This window comes from Lampetra fluviatilis, chromosome 51 (assembly GCF_964198595.1).
Source record: "Lampetra fluviatilis chromosome 51, kcLamFluv1.1, whole genome shotgun sequence".
Classification (NCBI taxonomy): Eukaryota; Metazoa; Chordata; class Hyperoartia; order Petromyzontiformes; family Petromyzontidae; genus Lampetra; species Lampetra fluviatilis.
Genome location: NC_136325.1, coordinates 8,696,644 through 8,713,250, shown reverse-complemented (window position 1 = coordinate 8,713,250; position 16,607 = coordinate 8,696,644). Strand labels below are relative to the sequence as shown.

Here is a 16,607-nt window from a genome sequence, read left to right as displayed (position 1 = left end):
CTAAGTGACGGTGACGCCACCACGGCGCCTGTGCCAGGCTAGGTGCACGTTGAGGCCACGTGAAGTGTCCTCAAAGTGCACCTAGCCTGGCACACACACACACACCGCACGGTGCTTGCTGGGAAAGTGCATCGGCTCGCAATGGTTGCTTGCACGGTACGAGCGACAACAACTGGGCCCGGTTTCGGCGTTTCAGTGGATCATCAGCAGCGTCTGGGGCCAGCCAAGGCCGCAACAATGCTGGGCTGGAGGTGGGGGTGGGGGGGGCAATTGTTTTGTGTTTCCCATTGTTCTGACTTCGATTCGATCCAACACACGAAGAATCGATTCCTCCCCCACACACCGCCCCATTGTGCGTTGCATTGTCCGCTATGACGATGACAGGGAATCGATTCGTTGTGTGCGTGAGTTATAAATAATCGATTCCACCCTCCCACTGTGCAACTCATTGTGCGTTGCATTGCCCGCGATGACTATGACAGGGAATCGATTCGTTGTGTGCGTGAGTTATAATTAATCGATTCCACCCTCCCACTGTGCAACTCATTGTGCGTTGCATTGCCGACGATGACTATGACAAGGAATCGATTCCTCGCGTATATGATTTATAAATAATCGATTCCCCCCTCCCATCGTGCAACTCATCATTGTGCGTTGCATTGCCAGCGATGACTATGACAAGGAATCGATTCCTCGTGTGCGTGACTTATAAATAATCGATTCGACTCCCCTTGCCAGTGTTGCATCCAGCACGCCTCAGCGGGTTGTTGCTACTTCCTGTTGTTGTTGTTGTTGCTGCTTGTTGTTGTTGTTGTTGTTGCTGCTTGTTGTTGTTGTTGCTTGTTGTTGCGTGCAAAGTACTGTAGCGTCCGCTCGTCGTCTACCACCGCCCACTGACGGCCTCTTCAAACGTTGAGACGGCGAAGTCGACGAGGAGTAGGGGAGGTAGCGACGAGGGGATTGTTGATCCCCCGGGGTTGCAAGCAACTCAAGGTGACGGCTGCTGCTGCTGCTGCTGCTGTTGTTGCTTCTCCCCCACGCCTCACCCCCGATAGCCTGAAGTTGCTCCAAGCTCTCATCATCATCATCATTAAGCGACGCTGAACGTCAAGCTCCGTTTGCAACGTTGACCGCCGTCGTTGTTGTTGTTGTTGACCGAAGCCCTTTGTTGTTGTTGCGACCCGCCTGAGGCAACTTTCTTTGTGTTGACGAGGAAAGGGGACGAATGTCGCAAGTGAATGTCGCAGGTTCGTGTTGCTGGTGACTTTGTTTTTGTAATTCTCGACGAGTGCCGGGCTAAGCTAGTGCGGGGCCTGTAGCATTTGTTATTATAAAGTGGCCCTAAATGTATAAAAACAAACTTAAATATGAAAACACAAATGTTTAACTTGCATAGTAAAGTAGTTGTATGTTTTCATTTGCTCTACAGACATTAATACGACAAATCGCTAACCTTAAACACGCGGTCGTTCGTAACAGTTGAAGGCGTTATAGTACTATAGTGATAGAGCAAGTGCAGAATCACTGAACCCATCGCGGGGCCCTTGAAAGTGCGGGGCCCGTAGCTACATTTATAGCTACTTGTGCTACTAGGATAATCCGACACTGCTCCAGCCCGGCTTTGATGTTGTTGGTGATGTGTCCGTGGTTAAAAGTTGTGGTTTGTGTTCAACAACAACAGCGGCAGCTACAACAACAACAACAAACAACAACAGTGGAACCGCGTTTCGGGTTTCTTGTTGTGTAGTGGTGCTGCTCTGGCTGTTGTTGAATGGTTGTGGAGTCTGTGCTCGATCAGCTTGGTTCATGAGCAGTAGCAAGCAACAACCGATGGCTTTACTATCCAGAAAGAGCTGCAAGGTTGATTGGTTGTTGTGTGGTAGTGTTGTGGGGTTGTTGTGTTGTGTGGGAGTGTTGTGCTAAATGGTTGTTGTGTGGCAGTGTTGTGCTAAAGGGTTGTTGTGTTGTGTGGCAGTGTTGTGCTATATGGTTGTTGTGTGGCAGTGTTGTGCTAAAGGGTTGTAGTATTGTGGGGTTGTTGTGCTGTGTGGTAGTGTTGTGGGGTTGTGTTGTGTAGCAGTGTTGTGCTAAATGGTTGTTGTGTGCCAGTGTTGTGGGGTTGTTGTGTTGTGTGGCAGTGTTTTGCTAAATGGTTGTTGTATGGCAGTGTTGTGCTAAATGGTTGTTGTGTTGTGCGGTAAAGTTGTGCTAAATGGTTGTTGTTTGGTAGTGTTGTGCTGAAGGGTTGTTGTGTTGTGTGGTAGTGTTGTGCTAAAGGGTTGTTGTGTTGTGTGGTAGTGTTGTGCTAAACTGCTGAAGGGTTGTTGTGTTGTGTGGTAGTATTGTGGGGTTGTTGTGTTGTGTGGCAGTGTTGTGCTAAAGGGTTGTTGTGTTGTGTGGTAGTGTTGTGCTAAAGGGTTGTTGTTGTGTGTGTTCAGCGTTGTTGAGTGCAGTATAACAACCACAACAACCACAACATACACAACAGTGGAATCGAGAGTGGTTTGGAGCCTGTTGTTGTTGTTGTTGCAGTCTCACCGTCCTGGTTGTTGAGATGTTATTTTAGTTTGCGTTCAACTTGACCGAGCACCGTACAACAACCAAAACAACAACAACAACAGTTGACGAGCCGCTTGATTGATTTTGGTGTTGTACAGCCCTGATTGTGGTGTTCCTCTGGTGGTTGTTGAAAGGTTCGCATAGTACAGTCCAACAGCAAAAACAATGGACGAGAGAGAGAGAGCCTGAGGGCTAGACGAACGCTATTTGGTCATGGACAACGATAGCTTTCACCACGTGTACATATACAACAATGATTTTTTGTCCGTGAGCATCCTGCACCGATGTTGCTTATAATGTACAACAAGCTACAGTGTCAATTCACTGCTGGATGAAAGCCTCCCCACGCAATGTGTCTCTGGCCAAGTTTGCGTTATCACCGAGCCACTGATGTTACCCGGGGCCTGGAATTGAACTCCGGGTTGGTTGATAACTCGGTGCGCTAACCGCTGCGCCACCCATCCCTCGCTCCCTGTCAGCTGATATTAACACCATGCAGGAGCACAGTCGTGTAGCAGCATTCCGCAGTACCAGGGGGCTTCAAAAATGTGAACACTTACATGAGGCTGTCGTTTTTAATGGATAAATAATGGATAATAACACTGACGTGATAACAAATGTAATTCTAGATTTGAAGCTTTCGTGACTGCAAGGATTCATATTCTTAGGGTTTTTCGGTAAAGTCACGTAGGTAAAAATTTTAAATTAATAAATGTAAAATAAAAATAAAATAAAAATCACGACGTTTCGGAGGCAACAAATGTAATGTTAATAGCTTCAAAAAGTCAAAGAGTCTCTCCCATTTGTTCGCCATCGTTGTCAACACTTGCCCTGGAATCTTCTCCAGAGCAGCACATTTCATGTGGTGGTTGTTGCAAATTCTCAGAAGCGTTCACATTTTTTTAAACACCCTGTATTGTACTGCATATGTTTACGCAGATTTTAAAAAACCTCACTTATACCGGTTTCGACCGAACTGGGGTCCCATCAATAGAAGCGTGGCTTGCGAAACTTTTGTTGGCCAGAGTTCCACGTTCAAACAGTTCTTAGTCTATATTCATGGCATGTGTTATCGTCTCACGACTTGTGCAAATAAGGGTGTATCAATGATGTCCTTTGTTTTCTCAAACCTTGTGGGCCGGGGTTAATGTGTCACACTGGTGAGCCCTTATCAAGGTCACATCTCTGCCTTGTACACGGGGGAAGAGGTGGGGGGCGCTAGTTCTTCACTTTCCTGTCTGTATACAGAACCCCAGACGCATCAACAATGGGGTTCGTTTAAGTCAAGGAAATAAATATGAACATTTCGTCACATAAACACGTTTGGATAAACAGGCCGTGTCAAACCAGGTTTCAACGGGGGAAAACGAATCGTGGCTTATAAAACCAATCGTAATAGTTTATTACAGCTTTTTTGGCAATCCACTACTGGATGCGGGGCTTATCGAGCCGTGTGACCATACTTCACCACGCTGGTCAGTACGGTTTGGTGAAGGTGGTGAGGTCCAGGACTAGTTTAGATATGAATCGCCACTGATGTTAACCGGGGCCGGGAATCAAACTCCAATAGGTGGGTTCAGATCACGGTGTGCTAATCGCTGCGCGAACCGCTCCACCAATTTTAAATGACCTCTGGTCATTTAATTATGGGGATGCTGCCGTGTGTGTGTGTGTGTAATGGTGATTACGCTGGACTTGGAATCCAGAAACCACCGATTCCATCTCGCGATGCGGCAGTCGAAACGATGAGGCAAAGTTCTTAAATCCCCCCAACCCGCCGCCGCCGGCTCTGTCTATCCAGTGGTGTGAGTGATGGGCATATCGCGTGTGATGGGGTAAATTGTGGCTACTCCCACAACGTCTGGCCATGGTGGAAGAGTAGGCCAACACTCTCCTCTTGAGGGGGGCTCTCTAGAGCTCTCTAGAGTCCCCCCTCTAGTGGAGGCTCCTTCAGCCAGCGGTGGCGTAAGAAATTGCAGGGCTGCGCCTTTATCATGTAAATTGTAATGGGGAGCAGTTGTGCAAGGCAGTTTCGGGTGCCACTGTTTGTTCTCCTTCACATTCCGTGTTCTCCGTGGCTCGGTTGTGTGCAGTGGATGGAGTGCAGGCAGAGAGACTGAACAACAACAAGAGGCCAACCGCTAAAGGGGTTATGGCCGAACCACGTTTAATATCCAACTTAAGCGCGGAAGGCAGTGACACACAGATACGATTTTAGGAACAATCCAAGCCCTGTAGCACCGAAAACATTCACTACTACCCTCTCAACACACGAATCTCAGAACACCGATCTCAACACACACTGATATGAAGAGGCAGTGAATATCCCAGCCCCCGGTATCACACGAAACATCGCCACTGTTATCTTCCGTCATGACAAAGCCGTAATCTCCACTCCAATCGGCTCTGAAGTGACACCCGTTTTGGTTTTCCAGCTGTCAGTGTTCCCCCTCGGAGCAGAATCGCACCAGCCAGGCCGCCCTCATTCACAGACGGCTCCGAGCATCCACGCGTGAATCGCCGGATGATGTCGAGCTCCACAGCTTTTGTTTGTAACCGCAAAGTCGGAAGAGTGTGACAGACGCGTAGCTGCAGGCACCGCGCCCTGAAACTCTCTCCCGCGTGCTCGCAGCGACGGCTCACGCGATGCTGGACGTCTGCAAGTGGCCGATCTTCGCGCTGCTTCCCACGGACGAGGTGCGCAGGATCCGGCAGGCGTGCGTGTTCGGCACGTCGGGAAACGAGGCCATCTTCGTCACTGACTCGGATGAGGTGAGCACGGCTCCCGGACGAGGTGACGTTGCCTACGGCCGTAGGCGAGCTCCAGCGACGCGACGATCGCTTTCCACGAGCGTCCGGTTGTTGTGCGGTGCGGCCACGCTCTAGATTGAGAGCTATACCCACACTTTACCCCACCACACTTGACCGGCCGATCGACGAACTGCGGCGCCCTGATTACTACTGCTTGGTCGACAGAGGTGGTGGCGTGGAGATTTAATAAACTTGCACCGTTGTTTCAACTGCCGCGCCGGGAGATCGAATCGAACAAGTGACCTCTCTGTTGCTGCCTCCCTCGTCTCAATAACAACAACACCCTCACCCCTCCCCCCGCCCCCCTCCCGTCCGTCCCTCCCAGGTGTTTGCGATCGGCACCAACTGCAGCGGCTGTCTGGGTACGGGCGACGGGCAGAGCACGCTGGAGCCGTGGCGCGTCGACGCACTCTGCGGCAAGAAGATCCTCTCCGTGAGCTACGGCAGTGGACCCCATGTGCTGCTCGTCACCAGCGGTGAGGGGGGTGGCCGGGAAGTGGCAGGCGGGGAGAAGAGGAAAGGGCTGGCTCGGTAGAACCGCCGGTGCCGTCACCGGTGCCGTCACCGGTGGGAGTGCGGTGTAAAGCGTTGTGGTCGTGCAATATTGGTCTTTCAGCCGTTGGCCCGACAACGGTACCACACATGGTGGCTAATGCTACCATTGATTTTCCTGAAGCGTTTTGTCTCTTGATAACGAATGTCTATGACAGCAAGGTGACCGTCATGGCTTTTTTTTTTTAGTGGGAATAATTCTTCAACTTAACCCACGAGTCAGCTGAAACGATAAATATTGGCGCGGTTATTAAGCGGCGCTTGTACGCCGTGTGACCGTTTAACTTGTTTGGCTGTGTCGGGTGGTGGAGGGTTCTTAGCGACACAAATCTGGCCAGGTCATTTCGTAGTGGCCTTACCCCAAAAATCAGTTGTGAATTAAAATAAAACATTTACGACCAAACTTATAACTCTGGCCCTCGCGTACCCGCGGCTGCCCCCCCCCTCCAACTTAGACGGCGAAGTCTACACGTGGGGTCACAACGGCTACAGTCAGCTGGGGAACGGCTGCATCAATCAGGGCGCGGTTCCCTCGCCCGTCTCCACCAATCTGGCGGGCAAACGAGTCACCCAGGTGGCGTGCGGCTCCCATCACTCCATGGTGCTCACGGACGACGGAGAGGTACGTGGCAGAGGTCGCAAACGGGTTTTGATTCCTTACCGGGTATCGGGTAGGGTACGGGTATCGGGTACCCGATTGCGACCTCTGGGATGAAGCCATGTTGCAGGCGCGGGTGGGTTGATTCTAGGAACTTGAATTGTGAGAAGAGACAAGACGTTGGGAAATGAGTGACAAACGGTGACTCACCAGTGACTCACGGCCTACCCGTACCCGTACCCGGTTAGGTACGGGTAGACGGGTATCGCGTAAGGTACGGGTATTGGGTACCCGATTGCGACCTCTGCTAGAAGCGCTCTCCCCAACAGCCTGTAAGACATCTACATGGGGGAGCTTTGTCCTTTGTGCGTCTCCCCACCCACCCACCCACCCCCACGTGCAGGTGTACGCGTGGGGCTACAACAACTGCGGGCAGGTGGGCTCGGGCACCACGGCGAACCAGGCGACGCCACGCCGCGTCATCGCGTGTCTGCAGAGCAAGGTCGCCGTGAGCATCGCGTGCGGGCAGACCTCCTCCATGACCGTGCTGGACAACGGAGAGGTGAGAGGCTCTCGCAGCCAGCCCGAGCCGGAGCCTCCGGGAGAGACGGGGGGGGGGGAGGGGAAGTTCCCACAGACATCGTTACGGTGGTTGAGGCGCGGCCCTGCAGTTTCTCGCTCGCACCACTGTTGGCGGACGGGCATCCACTAGAGAGAGCTCCAGAGAGCCCCTCTACAGCGTATTTGGCCTACTCTTCCATGCAGGCCAAACATCTTAGAACAGGTGGAGTCAACCACACCTTGCGCTATCCAATGCTAGATGGATAGAGACACTGGGAGATTTAAGAAACTGGCTCATAGACTTACACGGTGACCCATGGGCATGCAATGGGACACCTATGTATGTAGGTACCGTACATAGCCAACCGTGCTAATTGGAAGTGTAGGAGTATATGGTGTGGTGTGGTGTGTTGTTAACATCGCCACTGCGGAGATAAATGCGGCCGGGCGTGGTGTTGGCCACCCTCCTCCCCCTCGTGTGCTGTGCCGGCCTTCATTGGTGCTACTCGCTAACAGCACTTGCCCCAACAGCCTGTTGGGAAAGGCTATGATGGGGGTCTTTGTCCTCGTGTGCAGGTGTACAGCTGGGGGTATAATGGGAATGGACAGCTGGGCGTTGGCAACACTGTGAACCAGCCTACGCCCTGCAGGCTGGCGTCGCTGCAGGGCGTCTGCATCGTGCAGGTAATTGCGCAACGGGGGGGTCCCTTACCGTCCCGCTCACTTGCTCGGATAAGGCACCACGGTGGCTATGAGATGTTAACTACCTCGCCTGGTATGCAGGAGGTCGTGGGTTCGATCCCGACCCTGACGACGCCTGCTGTATATTTGGAGTCTGCGTCTCTCTCATCACCGTCATCATCTTGGTGGCTAGGAGATGTTAACTACCTCGCCTGGTATGCAGAAGGTCGTGGGTTCGATCCCGACCCTGACCCCTGCTGTATATTGTGCTCCCCATGGTTGCGTGGTTTTTCTTCGGGTCCTCCGGTTTTTTCCTTCCCTCCACATTTAGAAATGTGCATTTAAGAGTATTTGGCTGCAATAAATTTGGACACAAGCCACTTCTTTGACCTTTCTTCTGTGGCCAGGTCGCTTTTGAAAATGAGCTACATAGCTCAGTGAGCCTCGCCTGGTAAAATAAAAATAGGTTCTTTTTTTACGGCGGTCCAGCAAAGTGCGAACAAATAACATTTGTTCCATCTGTATGGGATAGAGTGTTGCCCCCTCGCACGTGTGGGATTTCTGCGGGTGCTGTGGTTTCCTCCCACGTGTATGAACACTCATTGAATGGCCTATAACATATTCATATCCACGCACCTCCTTGTGTCGCAGAGTACGCAGCATAATGAGATGCCGGCTTGTTAGACGCTCATTACTTCTGGACCACACTAGGGGGCAGCACTCACCCACCTGCCCTCCGACAGTGAGTAATCTTCGTCGTCATGGCAGTCGTATCGATATTTTTATTTCTCTCAGAGCTGGAATTTAGCCAAAGTTAGTGCAGAACCATAATGTATTGTCGCTCGCCTTTTTTGTGCGGCCATATCGCCTCTCTCACAGCCTGTACGGGGAAATGTTGTCTTTGTGTGTGTGTGTGTATACATACATGGATTTATAGATTAACTCGTGTACACATGCAGGTATATTGATGTGTATATACGAGGAAGGGTAGTGTAGAGGTTAGCACGCTGCGCTACCAACCCAGCAACCCGAGTTAGATTCCCGCTCACGGCCAACAACACCGGCGACGATTATCTAAACCGGTTCTCGGCCTCCCCCAGATCGAGTACCTAGGGCAATGTGTATGAAACATGAGCACGAGGGAGACAAAGGCGGCCGGGCGTGGTGCTGGCCACCCACCCCCTCGTGTGCTGTCGCGGCCTTCATAGGCCTTCATAGGTGCTACTCGCTAACAGCACTTGCCTCAACAAGCCTGTTTTACGTGGGGTCTTTGTCTCGGTGCGTGTGTGTGCGTGTGTGTGTGCGTGCGTGTGTGTGTGTGCGTGCGTGTGTGTGCGTGTGTGTGTGTGCGTGTTTGTCACGCACGACGACAGGTCGTGTGTGGCTACGCTCACACCATCGCGCTGGCCGACGACGGATCGGTCCACGCCTGGGGCGCCAACTCGTACGGGCAGCTGGGCATCGGCAACAAGACGAACCTGCAGACACCCGTCCAGATCTCCTTTGAAGAGGAGAGGTCAGGGATCACCCTCCCCACCCACCACCCCCTCCCACCGCCCCCTCCCCCCACCCACCGCCTCCTTCCACCGCCCCCTCCCCCCACCCACCACCCCCTCCCCCCACCCACCACCCCCTCCCCCCACCCACCACCCTCTCCCCCCACCCCCTCCCCCCACCCACCACCCCCTCCCCCCACCCACCACCCCCTCCCCCCACCCTTTTTAAACCCGACAAGACGGCTTGAGGAGGCCTTCATCCGGCAGGAGATAGATTTGTGGCTGATGATCTATCTCCTGTGTGCGTGCGTGGGTGGGTGCGTGGATCGGTGTGGGGTGGTAATATAGAGGCTTGCACGCCGCACATGCGAACCTGGTGGCCGGAGCTTCGATTCCCGCTCAGCGGTGACAAATATCTGAACCGGCCCTGGGCCACCCCTAGGTTGACTCGGCTTTAAATTAAAACCTCGCAGAATCTGTTAACATCACCATCGGGGAGAGAAAGGTGGCCGGGCGTGGTGCTGTCCACCCAACCCCTCGTGTGCCGTGCCGACTTTCACAGGTGCTACTCGTTAACAGCACTTTCTCCAACAGTCTATAAAGGCTATATGGAGTGTATGTGTGTGTACGTGTGTGTACGTACGTGTGTGTACGCGTGTGTGTGTACGCGCGTGTGCGAGCAGGTTCACGGAGGTAGCCGCATGCCACTTTACGCACACCTCGGCGGGCCGCACCTGCTCGGGCTCCGTGTACATGTGGGGCCAGTGCCGGGGGCAGTCGGTCGCGGCGCCCAGACTCACGCAGTTCGCCAGCACCGACGACGTGTTCGCCTTCTTCGCGTCGCCGCCCGTCATGTGGCGCCTCCTCGCCATTGGTGAGAGAGCGGCCCCGCCCCTCCACGGGGTAGGGGGGGTGGGTGCCAGGTGGGGGGGTGGGGGGCAGACCGTCCGGGGCCCACGAGATTCGGGGGTTGAGGGAGAGGTGGGCCGGGTGGGTCGGTCGGTCGGACGGACCGAGATGCTGAGGCCGGGTTCCACTCCGGGTTTCGGCCACCTGGTCGGTAACGCCCGGGGTGGCGAATTCCAACAGTGGCTTGCCCTGAAGAATGTTATCTCGAGGTCACAGTTGTGTGTGATGGCAAGGTTCCCGTCGTGACTTTTCACGAGGGAAATGCCGTGAGGTAGCCGGGCGGCTCGGTTGTCGGAGCGCTGAGCTTGCACCGCTGAGAGTTCGAGTCCTTGGTTCAGCCACTGCCTGTGATTAAACAGGTTCGCAAGCAGAGTAAATTGATGGTCTCGGCCCACTCGCCAATGACGTACATTTCAGCGCGTCTTGTAATCCGGTAATTTGAGTAATTTATAAAATGTTACTAATTTGGAGCAGGGGGCTCGACCAGGTGAGGGACACACTGTCCAAATCTTTACGACCAATTGGCGATAACTGCCCCTCGCTCCCCCCCCCCCCCCGATTCCATTGTGACCTCTGCGTGACCCCCACGTGACCCCCACGTGACCCCCACGTGACCCCCACGTGACTCACGAACGCCTCCCTCTCGGCCAGACATAGATGACCACGAGACGATGGCGCAGTCGATGAAGAAGGAGTTTGACAACCCCGAGACGAGCGACCTGCGCTTCTGCGTCGACGGGCGCTTCATCCACGTGCACAAGGTGGTGCTGAAGATCCGCTGTGAGCACTTCCGCTCCATGTTCCAGTCGCACTGGAACGAGGACGGCAAAGACGAGATCGAGATCGAACAGTTTTCCTACGCCGTCTACCGCGCCTTCCTGCAGTACCTCTACACGGACACCGTGAGCCTGCCGCCAGAGGACGCCATCGGTGAGGCCGGAAAGGGGTGGGGGTTGGGGGCAGTGCCGTGTTGCACCGCGACCGGCGGTTTTTTTTTCCCGACGCCATTGCCAGATTTCCTCAACGGGGAAAACTCGTGACGGCGGTTTTTGTATTATTGTTATTATTTTATTATAATTTTTATTTACTGTAGTGTGTGTGTGTGCGCGCGCTCACGTGTCGCCAGGCCTACTCGACCTGGCCACGTCGTACTGCGAGCTGGGACTCAAGCAGCTGTGCCAGCAGATCATCAAGAAGGGCATCAGCATCGAGAACGGCATCATGCTGTTCGCCGCCGCCGTCAAGTACGACGCCAAGGTACGAGCTCCTCGCGGCGATGCCGTAGTCGCCCATCTTCGTCGTCTTCTTCTTCCGCACTCGTCCAAGGGAGGGCGTGCCGAGTTATTGGGTAGCACACGGTGTGAGCAGAGGTGATGGAACAAAATAAGTTTCTGGCGTGGATATGAATATGTTAGCGGTGGTGGAGGGGTACGGTGCAGCGGAAGCCGAAGGGAAGTGGACGTGGCCTGCGCGAGAGTTTAATGGATGTGAATTGTGGCAGAATCGCTGGCAGCGCGTGCGCGGTCTCATCAGGTCTCGGAAGCTGAGCAGGTTAAGTGCTTGGGTGGGTGTCCGTGGCGCGCAACGGGTGTTGGAGGCTTTTTCGGGTGCTATCTTGTGGCGAGCAGCGGGGCAGAGCAGCAATAGATGCTGCCACATCTATTGAACTTCTTTTTGCACCATACGCCAACAACCGCGCTCATCAGAGGTGCGGGAAATCTATGCTGCCTGCCTTCACAAGCTCACATTGACCAGCGTGGCGAAGTAATTCTCACGACCTGCATGGCCTGGGCCTCATCCAGCAGTGGACTGACATAGCTGGAGCTGTAAAGAACACACCGGCAGTGCCACGAGCTCACGCGAGCGAGCGAGGGTGTGCGACGACCGTGTTCGCTGCTCACATTCGATCCCCTTCTCTCCTGTCGCACTGGGAGGGGTAACCTCCACGCCTCACCTGCCACACCGCCCGGCGCGGCCACCCAACTCCTCCGCTGCTATCACCGGCCACCAATCACCGACCGACCGACCGACCGCCCACCACCGCCACGTTCGCACCAGGACCTGGAGGAGTTCTGCTTCCGTTTCTGCGTGAACCATCTGACGGCCGTCACGCAGACCAAGGCGTTCGAGAGGCTCGAGGAGCCGCTCATCAAAGACTTTGTCGTTCGCGCCGGACGCGCCGGGGCCTTCAAGTACTGAGGCCGCCCCCCTCGCCGTACAGGCAGCTCAAGGTCTTCCCCTGCCCCCCCCCCCACCCTCGCTCGATCGCCGTACCGGTGCCCCCGCATCTGTCCTTTCACGGGGCCTTTGGCAGTGCGCGTGTGTCACCGGCGAGTTATCTTAAACCGGCCTCGGGACTCCCCAAGGTTCACTTAGCCTTAAATGAGTATCTTATGTAAACATCAACAGGTTGGAGCCAAAGACGGCTGGGCGTGAGGCTGGCCACACAACCCATCTTGTGCACCGCCAGCATTCTTCGCGCTTGCCCCAACAGTCTGTGTGGCTACACAGGGGAGGGATCTTTGTCTTGACGTATTTTTTGTTTGTTTGTGCCTGTGAGTTAGTGAGCACAAGGTGGCTCTGCCGTTCGTGAAGAGCGGGCTGTTCAACCGAGGCCAGCTGGCTTCGCAGCACACTATACTTATTACAGTACCACTGCGACCGCAATAGAGAAGCGAGTACACAGAGGTGAGGATGCGGAGCTGCTACCAGCACCAAGACGATTGCTCACCCAGCTGTGGTTTCTGTCCCGAGACTACCTCACGATGCATCCCACCTCACCTCACCGTGCGTTTCACCTACACGTGTCTTCGGCTCCGGTCGGTCGGCATGTCGTGGGTTAAAGTGTATGGCTACTGCCACCTATTCCAAGGTGTGTACTGACCAGCGTGGAAGAGTAGGCCAAAAGTACCTTCCAGCTAGCATTCGATTAGCTGGTGTAGCTCTACTCATAAAACTAGCTTGCACTATCCCTGAGCCTAACCAACTAGCCGTTAGTACTAGCCCTGCTTCCAACCCTAACCAACTAGCCATTAGTACTAGCCCTGCTTCCAACCCTAACCAACTAGCCATTAGTACTAGCCCTGCTTCCAACCATAACCAACTAGCCATTAGTACTCACCCTGCTTCCAACCCTAACCAACTAGCCATTAGTACTAGCCCTGGCTCTGACCCCACATCTGCCACTCTGGCAGGGTCTCGCACCGCACGGCTTGCTGCTTGCTGCCACATCTATGCGATGAGCCCTGCATTTGCATCGCAGAAATTGGCGAGGAATTCGCCCCTTGCCTGTCTCAGCCACGACCCCTGACTCCATGTCCTTGACACCCATGTGACCCATGTGACCCATGCAAACGGCTCTGAGCCGCCGTGCGGCATTGGACGGTAGCAAACAATGGCACTTAGCTTTATGCTCGTTTATCGGCGAGAAATATTGGGTTTGTTATTAAAAAAAAGAAGACTGTGAATTCAGGAAAGTTCAGGGAGTGACGTATATGGTGGTTGTGCGTTATTGTTGACCAATCAGAGCATGAAGAGCCGGTCCATGACTTTGTGCTGCCTTTGAAAGTATTAGTTTTGCTCTTAATTTTTTTTTATGAATTACAATCAGTTTGTTTTGTGTGTTCATACGGTTGATCGATTCCTTGTTTAAAACTCTTCTGTCTGTGATATCGTGTTACTTGGCATGGGCAGCGGAGAGCTCGTTTGCGGTGTGGCCACAATGAATTGCATCGGTTTTTTTTCCGCACGTCACGTCGAATCAAAATATCCCAAAAATAATCAATCTGTGGAACACTGATGCCAGTCACACCCTGGTTATCTCTCCGTCAATGTGATTCACGTCCACTTTCAGACACGTCGGAAAATCATGGGCCTTCCATTTGCCTCTGTCCATGAACTTTGCAACACAAACTCCCAGTTGTTTAAATTTCCACGTGTACCAAATGACAGAGATCGTACTTGTGAATCCAGTTTGCTTACTTGTAATGAGCTTGTGGCAAGCATTTATGTTTTTATACTTTATACCCATTGTTGTTGGAAGGTTGATTATGCTGTAGCTTAACTCTCACGCCGTCCTAGATATCAATCGCAGTCGCTCATATTTTTAATTATTTGCCAATAAATGTTCAGTTTGTGAGGTTAGTTGCGGTTGGAACGGACCTGATTATTTCGTCACGAATGTTTCACGTGCAGAGACTGACGCACGCAGAAAGAGGAATGTGTGGATTTGAGAACATGCACAAGTTCGAGAGGTCATCTCGACCGTTGTCACCTGTCCACACGTGACCCACCTGGGCAGTCCAGGTTATGGCATCTGAGTTCAGGTGGCAGGAATTGTTTTGAGTATAGACCCAGTGCCTACCCTGAAACATGTGAGTGTTTGGTCTGCGGACAAGATGTCAACCCCAGACGATGGTCCACTTAACTATGGAGTGGGCAGCCGAAGGAAAACAACCATGGGCGAGAGGGCGTCGGAGACGGAGTGATTAAATTGGCTTGTGTGCAGCAGCGAGGCGGACTGATGCATCGAGAGACGGCGGACGTCTTGGAGAGCGAGAGGCCTTCATCCAGCAGTGGATTGTTCACGGACGATGCGGACGAATGTCACTCCCGCAGCTTGAAGAGAAGGCGCTGGGACCAACGTGGCGATACCGAATCGGACTTTTATTGGAATTCGCCGGCAGATAAAAACTACAGCCGGGTAAACGGGGTGACCATTCACAGCATCGCACAAATAAATAATGTTCCTAACAGTAGACGCTGCAGCTTCTTGTGCTCAAAATTATACAACTCTGGTTGTGTCTGTGGATGATGTGGAGTGGCACGGAGTGGCACGGAGTGGCGAGGATTGGGAGGCACGGTTCCCATTTTAAGATGAAACTGGATTCGGAACCCAGCCGTGATTCGTCGTGAAGCCAGGGGTCTGGGTGTACGAGGTGAGAGGCAGAAAGAGACTTCCCTTTTTTTGAGTTTGTTTTTGAAATGACGATAAGTTTCGCTTGTTTACCCATGAAAGCTTCACCAAGTCTCAAATCTTTTTTCAGGAGAGTCCTGTCAATTTTTGTTTACAAAAGGGGGCAATCTTGCTGCTGTGGATAAGCCCACAATTGGGTTATTTGCAAGATTTTTCAGCATTGGGTTATTTGGCCAATACTAGATACATTGTGTCTTCTGTTCCCATTAAGGTAAGGCCCCCCCGTTTGTAAAGCTTGACATTTCGGTACCTCCCCGCCTTCCCTTTTGTAAAGTTTCTCCACCATCTGCGTCTGGTCTGTTTACATTTTTGTTGGGGAAGATGAAAGGATGAAATTTCCGTGTGCGACATGAGTCTGTGGTCCGTGTGCGGGGGTGGAGAGAGGGGGGGGGGGATGACGCGATCATCTGTAAGACTAGTAACGAGCGCGAGTCTCTGCGAGCATTCCAAATAGCTGACGAAGAATCCATGTGGTGGGATGAGCTGGTGAATTCCTCGTCCGAGAAGAGCCGGTCAGAGGTTCTGCGTGGACCCATGGGTACCTCCGCGTTATTCAACGGGTTCCCCGCACACTATTTTGACAGTGGCTCCTGTATAGCGGCCGTCTGGTGACATCGCAAACGTCCTGTGCACACGTCCTGTGCACGCCCTGTGCACACGCGGGACACGGCCATCACAGCGGCGTCGTATAAACCGCGGGGGAAAAAAAATCTCGGCGATCCCACACCGTCGCGCACGCTTCGAGTGCACATGCCTCCGCGTGTACGGTACACCGTCACGCATCCGACCGTCACGTGTCTACCCCGAACCGATTAACCGCCCCCCCCCCCTCGCACCCCCCCCACGCCCCCAGGTGCAATGTGTGCACACATGGTGTGACAAACGTTCACGATTCTGACCCTCTCCATGCTCGGTAACGCGTCCTGAACCCTCGCGCGATACACTTGCCTTGCTTCGAGAGCAGCCTGCGTTTTACTATTTCGCCACGGTACCCCAATTTGTGGAAAACGATTAATCGTCTCCATGGATGTTCCCATATTCTCCCTTTTCCCAGGGTCCGCCTATCAACATTGTCCACACGGCGAGTCGGATACGCGATGTTGGACCGCTCCACGCAACCCACCGCACCGCCCTCTATATACACGTTGACCCCACCCCGCCCGGGATTCACCGTCTCTCGCTACGATAGTGGGCCCCCGATGCCTGCAAAGTGAGAATAAGAATAATAATAATGATAATAAAAAACCCTGTCGTGCTTCGTAATCAGATTCACTTCACACGACAATCGGAGAACTGTGGCTGGGAAAGTGGGTACCAGCAGCGGGGTGGAGAACAATCCAGCCCCGTGCCAGATTCCCACCGGCTGATTTATATAATCCGGCGCACGACAAGGTTTTGCCACCTGCCCGAGGCAATTGACATCTCTGTTCGGGTGACCAGGCACTGATTTCGATCGAGGTTCGGC

At 53.4% G+C, this 16,607-nt stretch overlaps 1 protein-coding gene across 6 annotated transcripts; it reads left to right on the top strand.

Moving 5' to 3' along the window:
- The first annotated feature begins 750 nt into the window (after nucleotides 1-750).
- On the top strand, nucleotides 751-15,058 carry RCBTB1 (RCC1 and BTB domain containing protein 1). 6 transcript variants are annotated; one of them, XM_078878654.1, is made up of 11 exons: nucleotides 751-993; nucleotides 5,192-5,331; nucleotides 5,696-5,846; nucleotides 6,378-6,544; nucleotides 6,924-7,082; nucleotides 7,658-7,765; nucleotides 9,136-9,278; nucleotides 9,942-10,132; nucleotides 10,819-11,097; nucleotides 11,294-11,424; nucleotides 12,226-15,058. In XM_078878654.1, exons 2-11 carry the CDS (start codon nucleotides 5,206-5,208, stop codon nucleotides 12,364-12,366), a joined length of 1,596 nt encoding a protein of 531 aa, XP_078734780.1. In that variant the 5' UTR covers nucleotides 751-993; nucleotides 5,192-5,205; the 3' UTR covers nucleotides 12,367-15,058. The 6 variants fall into 6 exon arrangements, with proteins under 6 accessions (XP_078734780.1, XP_078734782.1, XP_078734779.1 ...); XM_078878653.1 differs by lacking the exon at nucleotides 751-993 and adding an exon at nucleotides 1,018-1,247 and having other exon boundaries at nucleotides 10,825-11,097; XM_078878655.1 differs by lacking the exon at nucleotides 751-993 and adding an exon at nucleotides 1,018-1,247 and having other exon boundaries at nucleotides 12,283-15,058.
- The last annotated feature ends 1,549 nt before the right edge of the window (nucleotides 15,059-16,607 follow it).

Excerpts from the sequence above, each read along its gene's own strand:
- RCBTB1 (XM_078878652.1), top strand. The coding sequence starts at position 1,226 with ATGTCGCAAGTGAATGTCGCAG. Across the intron at positions 1,248-5,191 it reads GTCGCAAGTGAATGTCGCAG|CGACGGCTCACGCGATGCTG; the intron begins GTTCGTGTTGCT and ends GCGTGCTCGCAG. Across the intron at positions 7,766-9,135 it reads AGGGCGTCTGCATCGTGCAG|GTCGTGTGTGGCTACGCTCA; the intron begins GTAATTGCGCAA and ends GCACGACGACAG.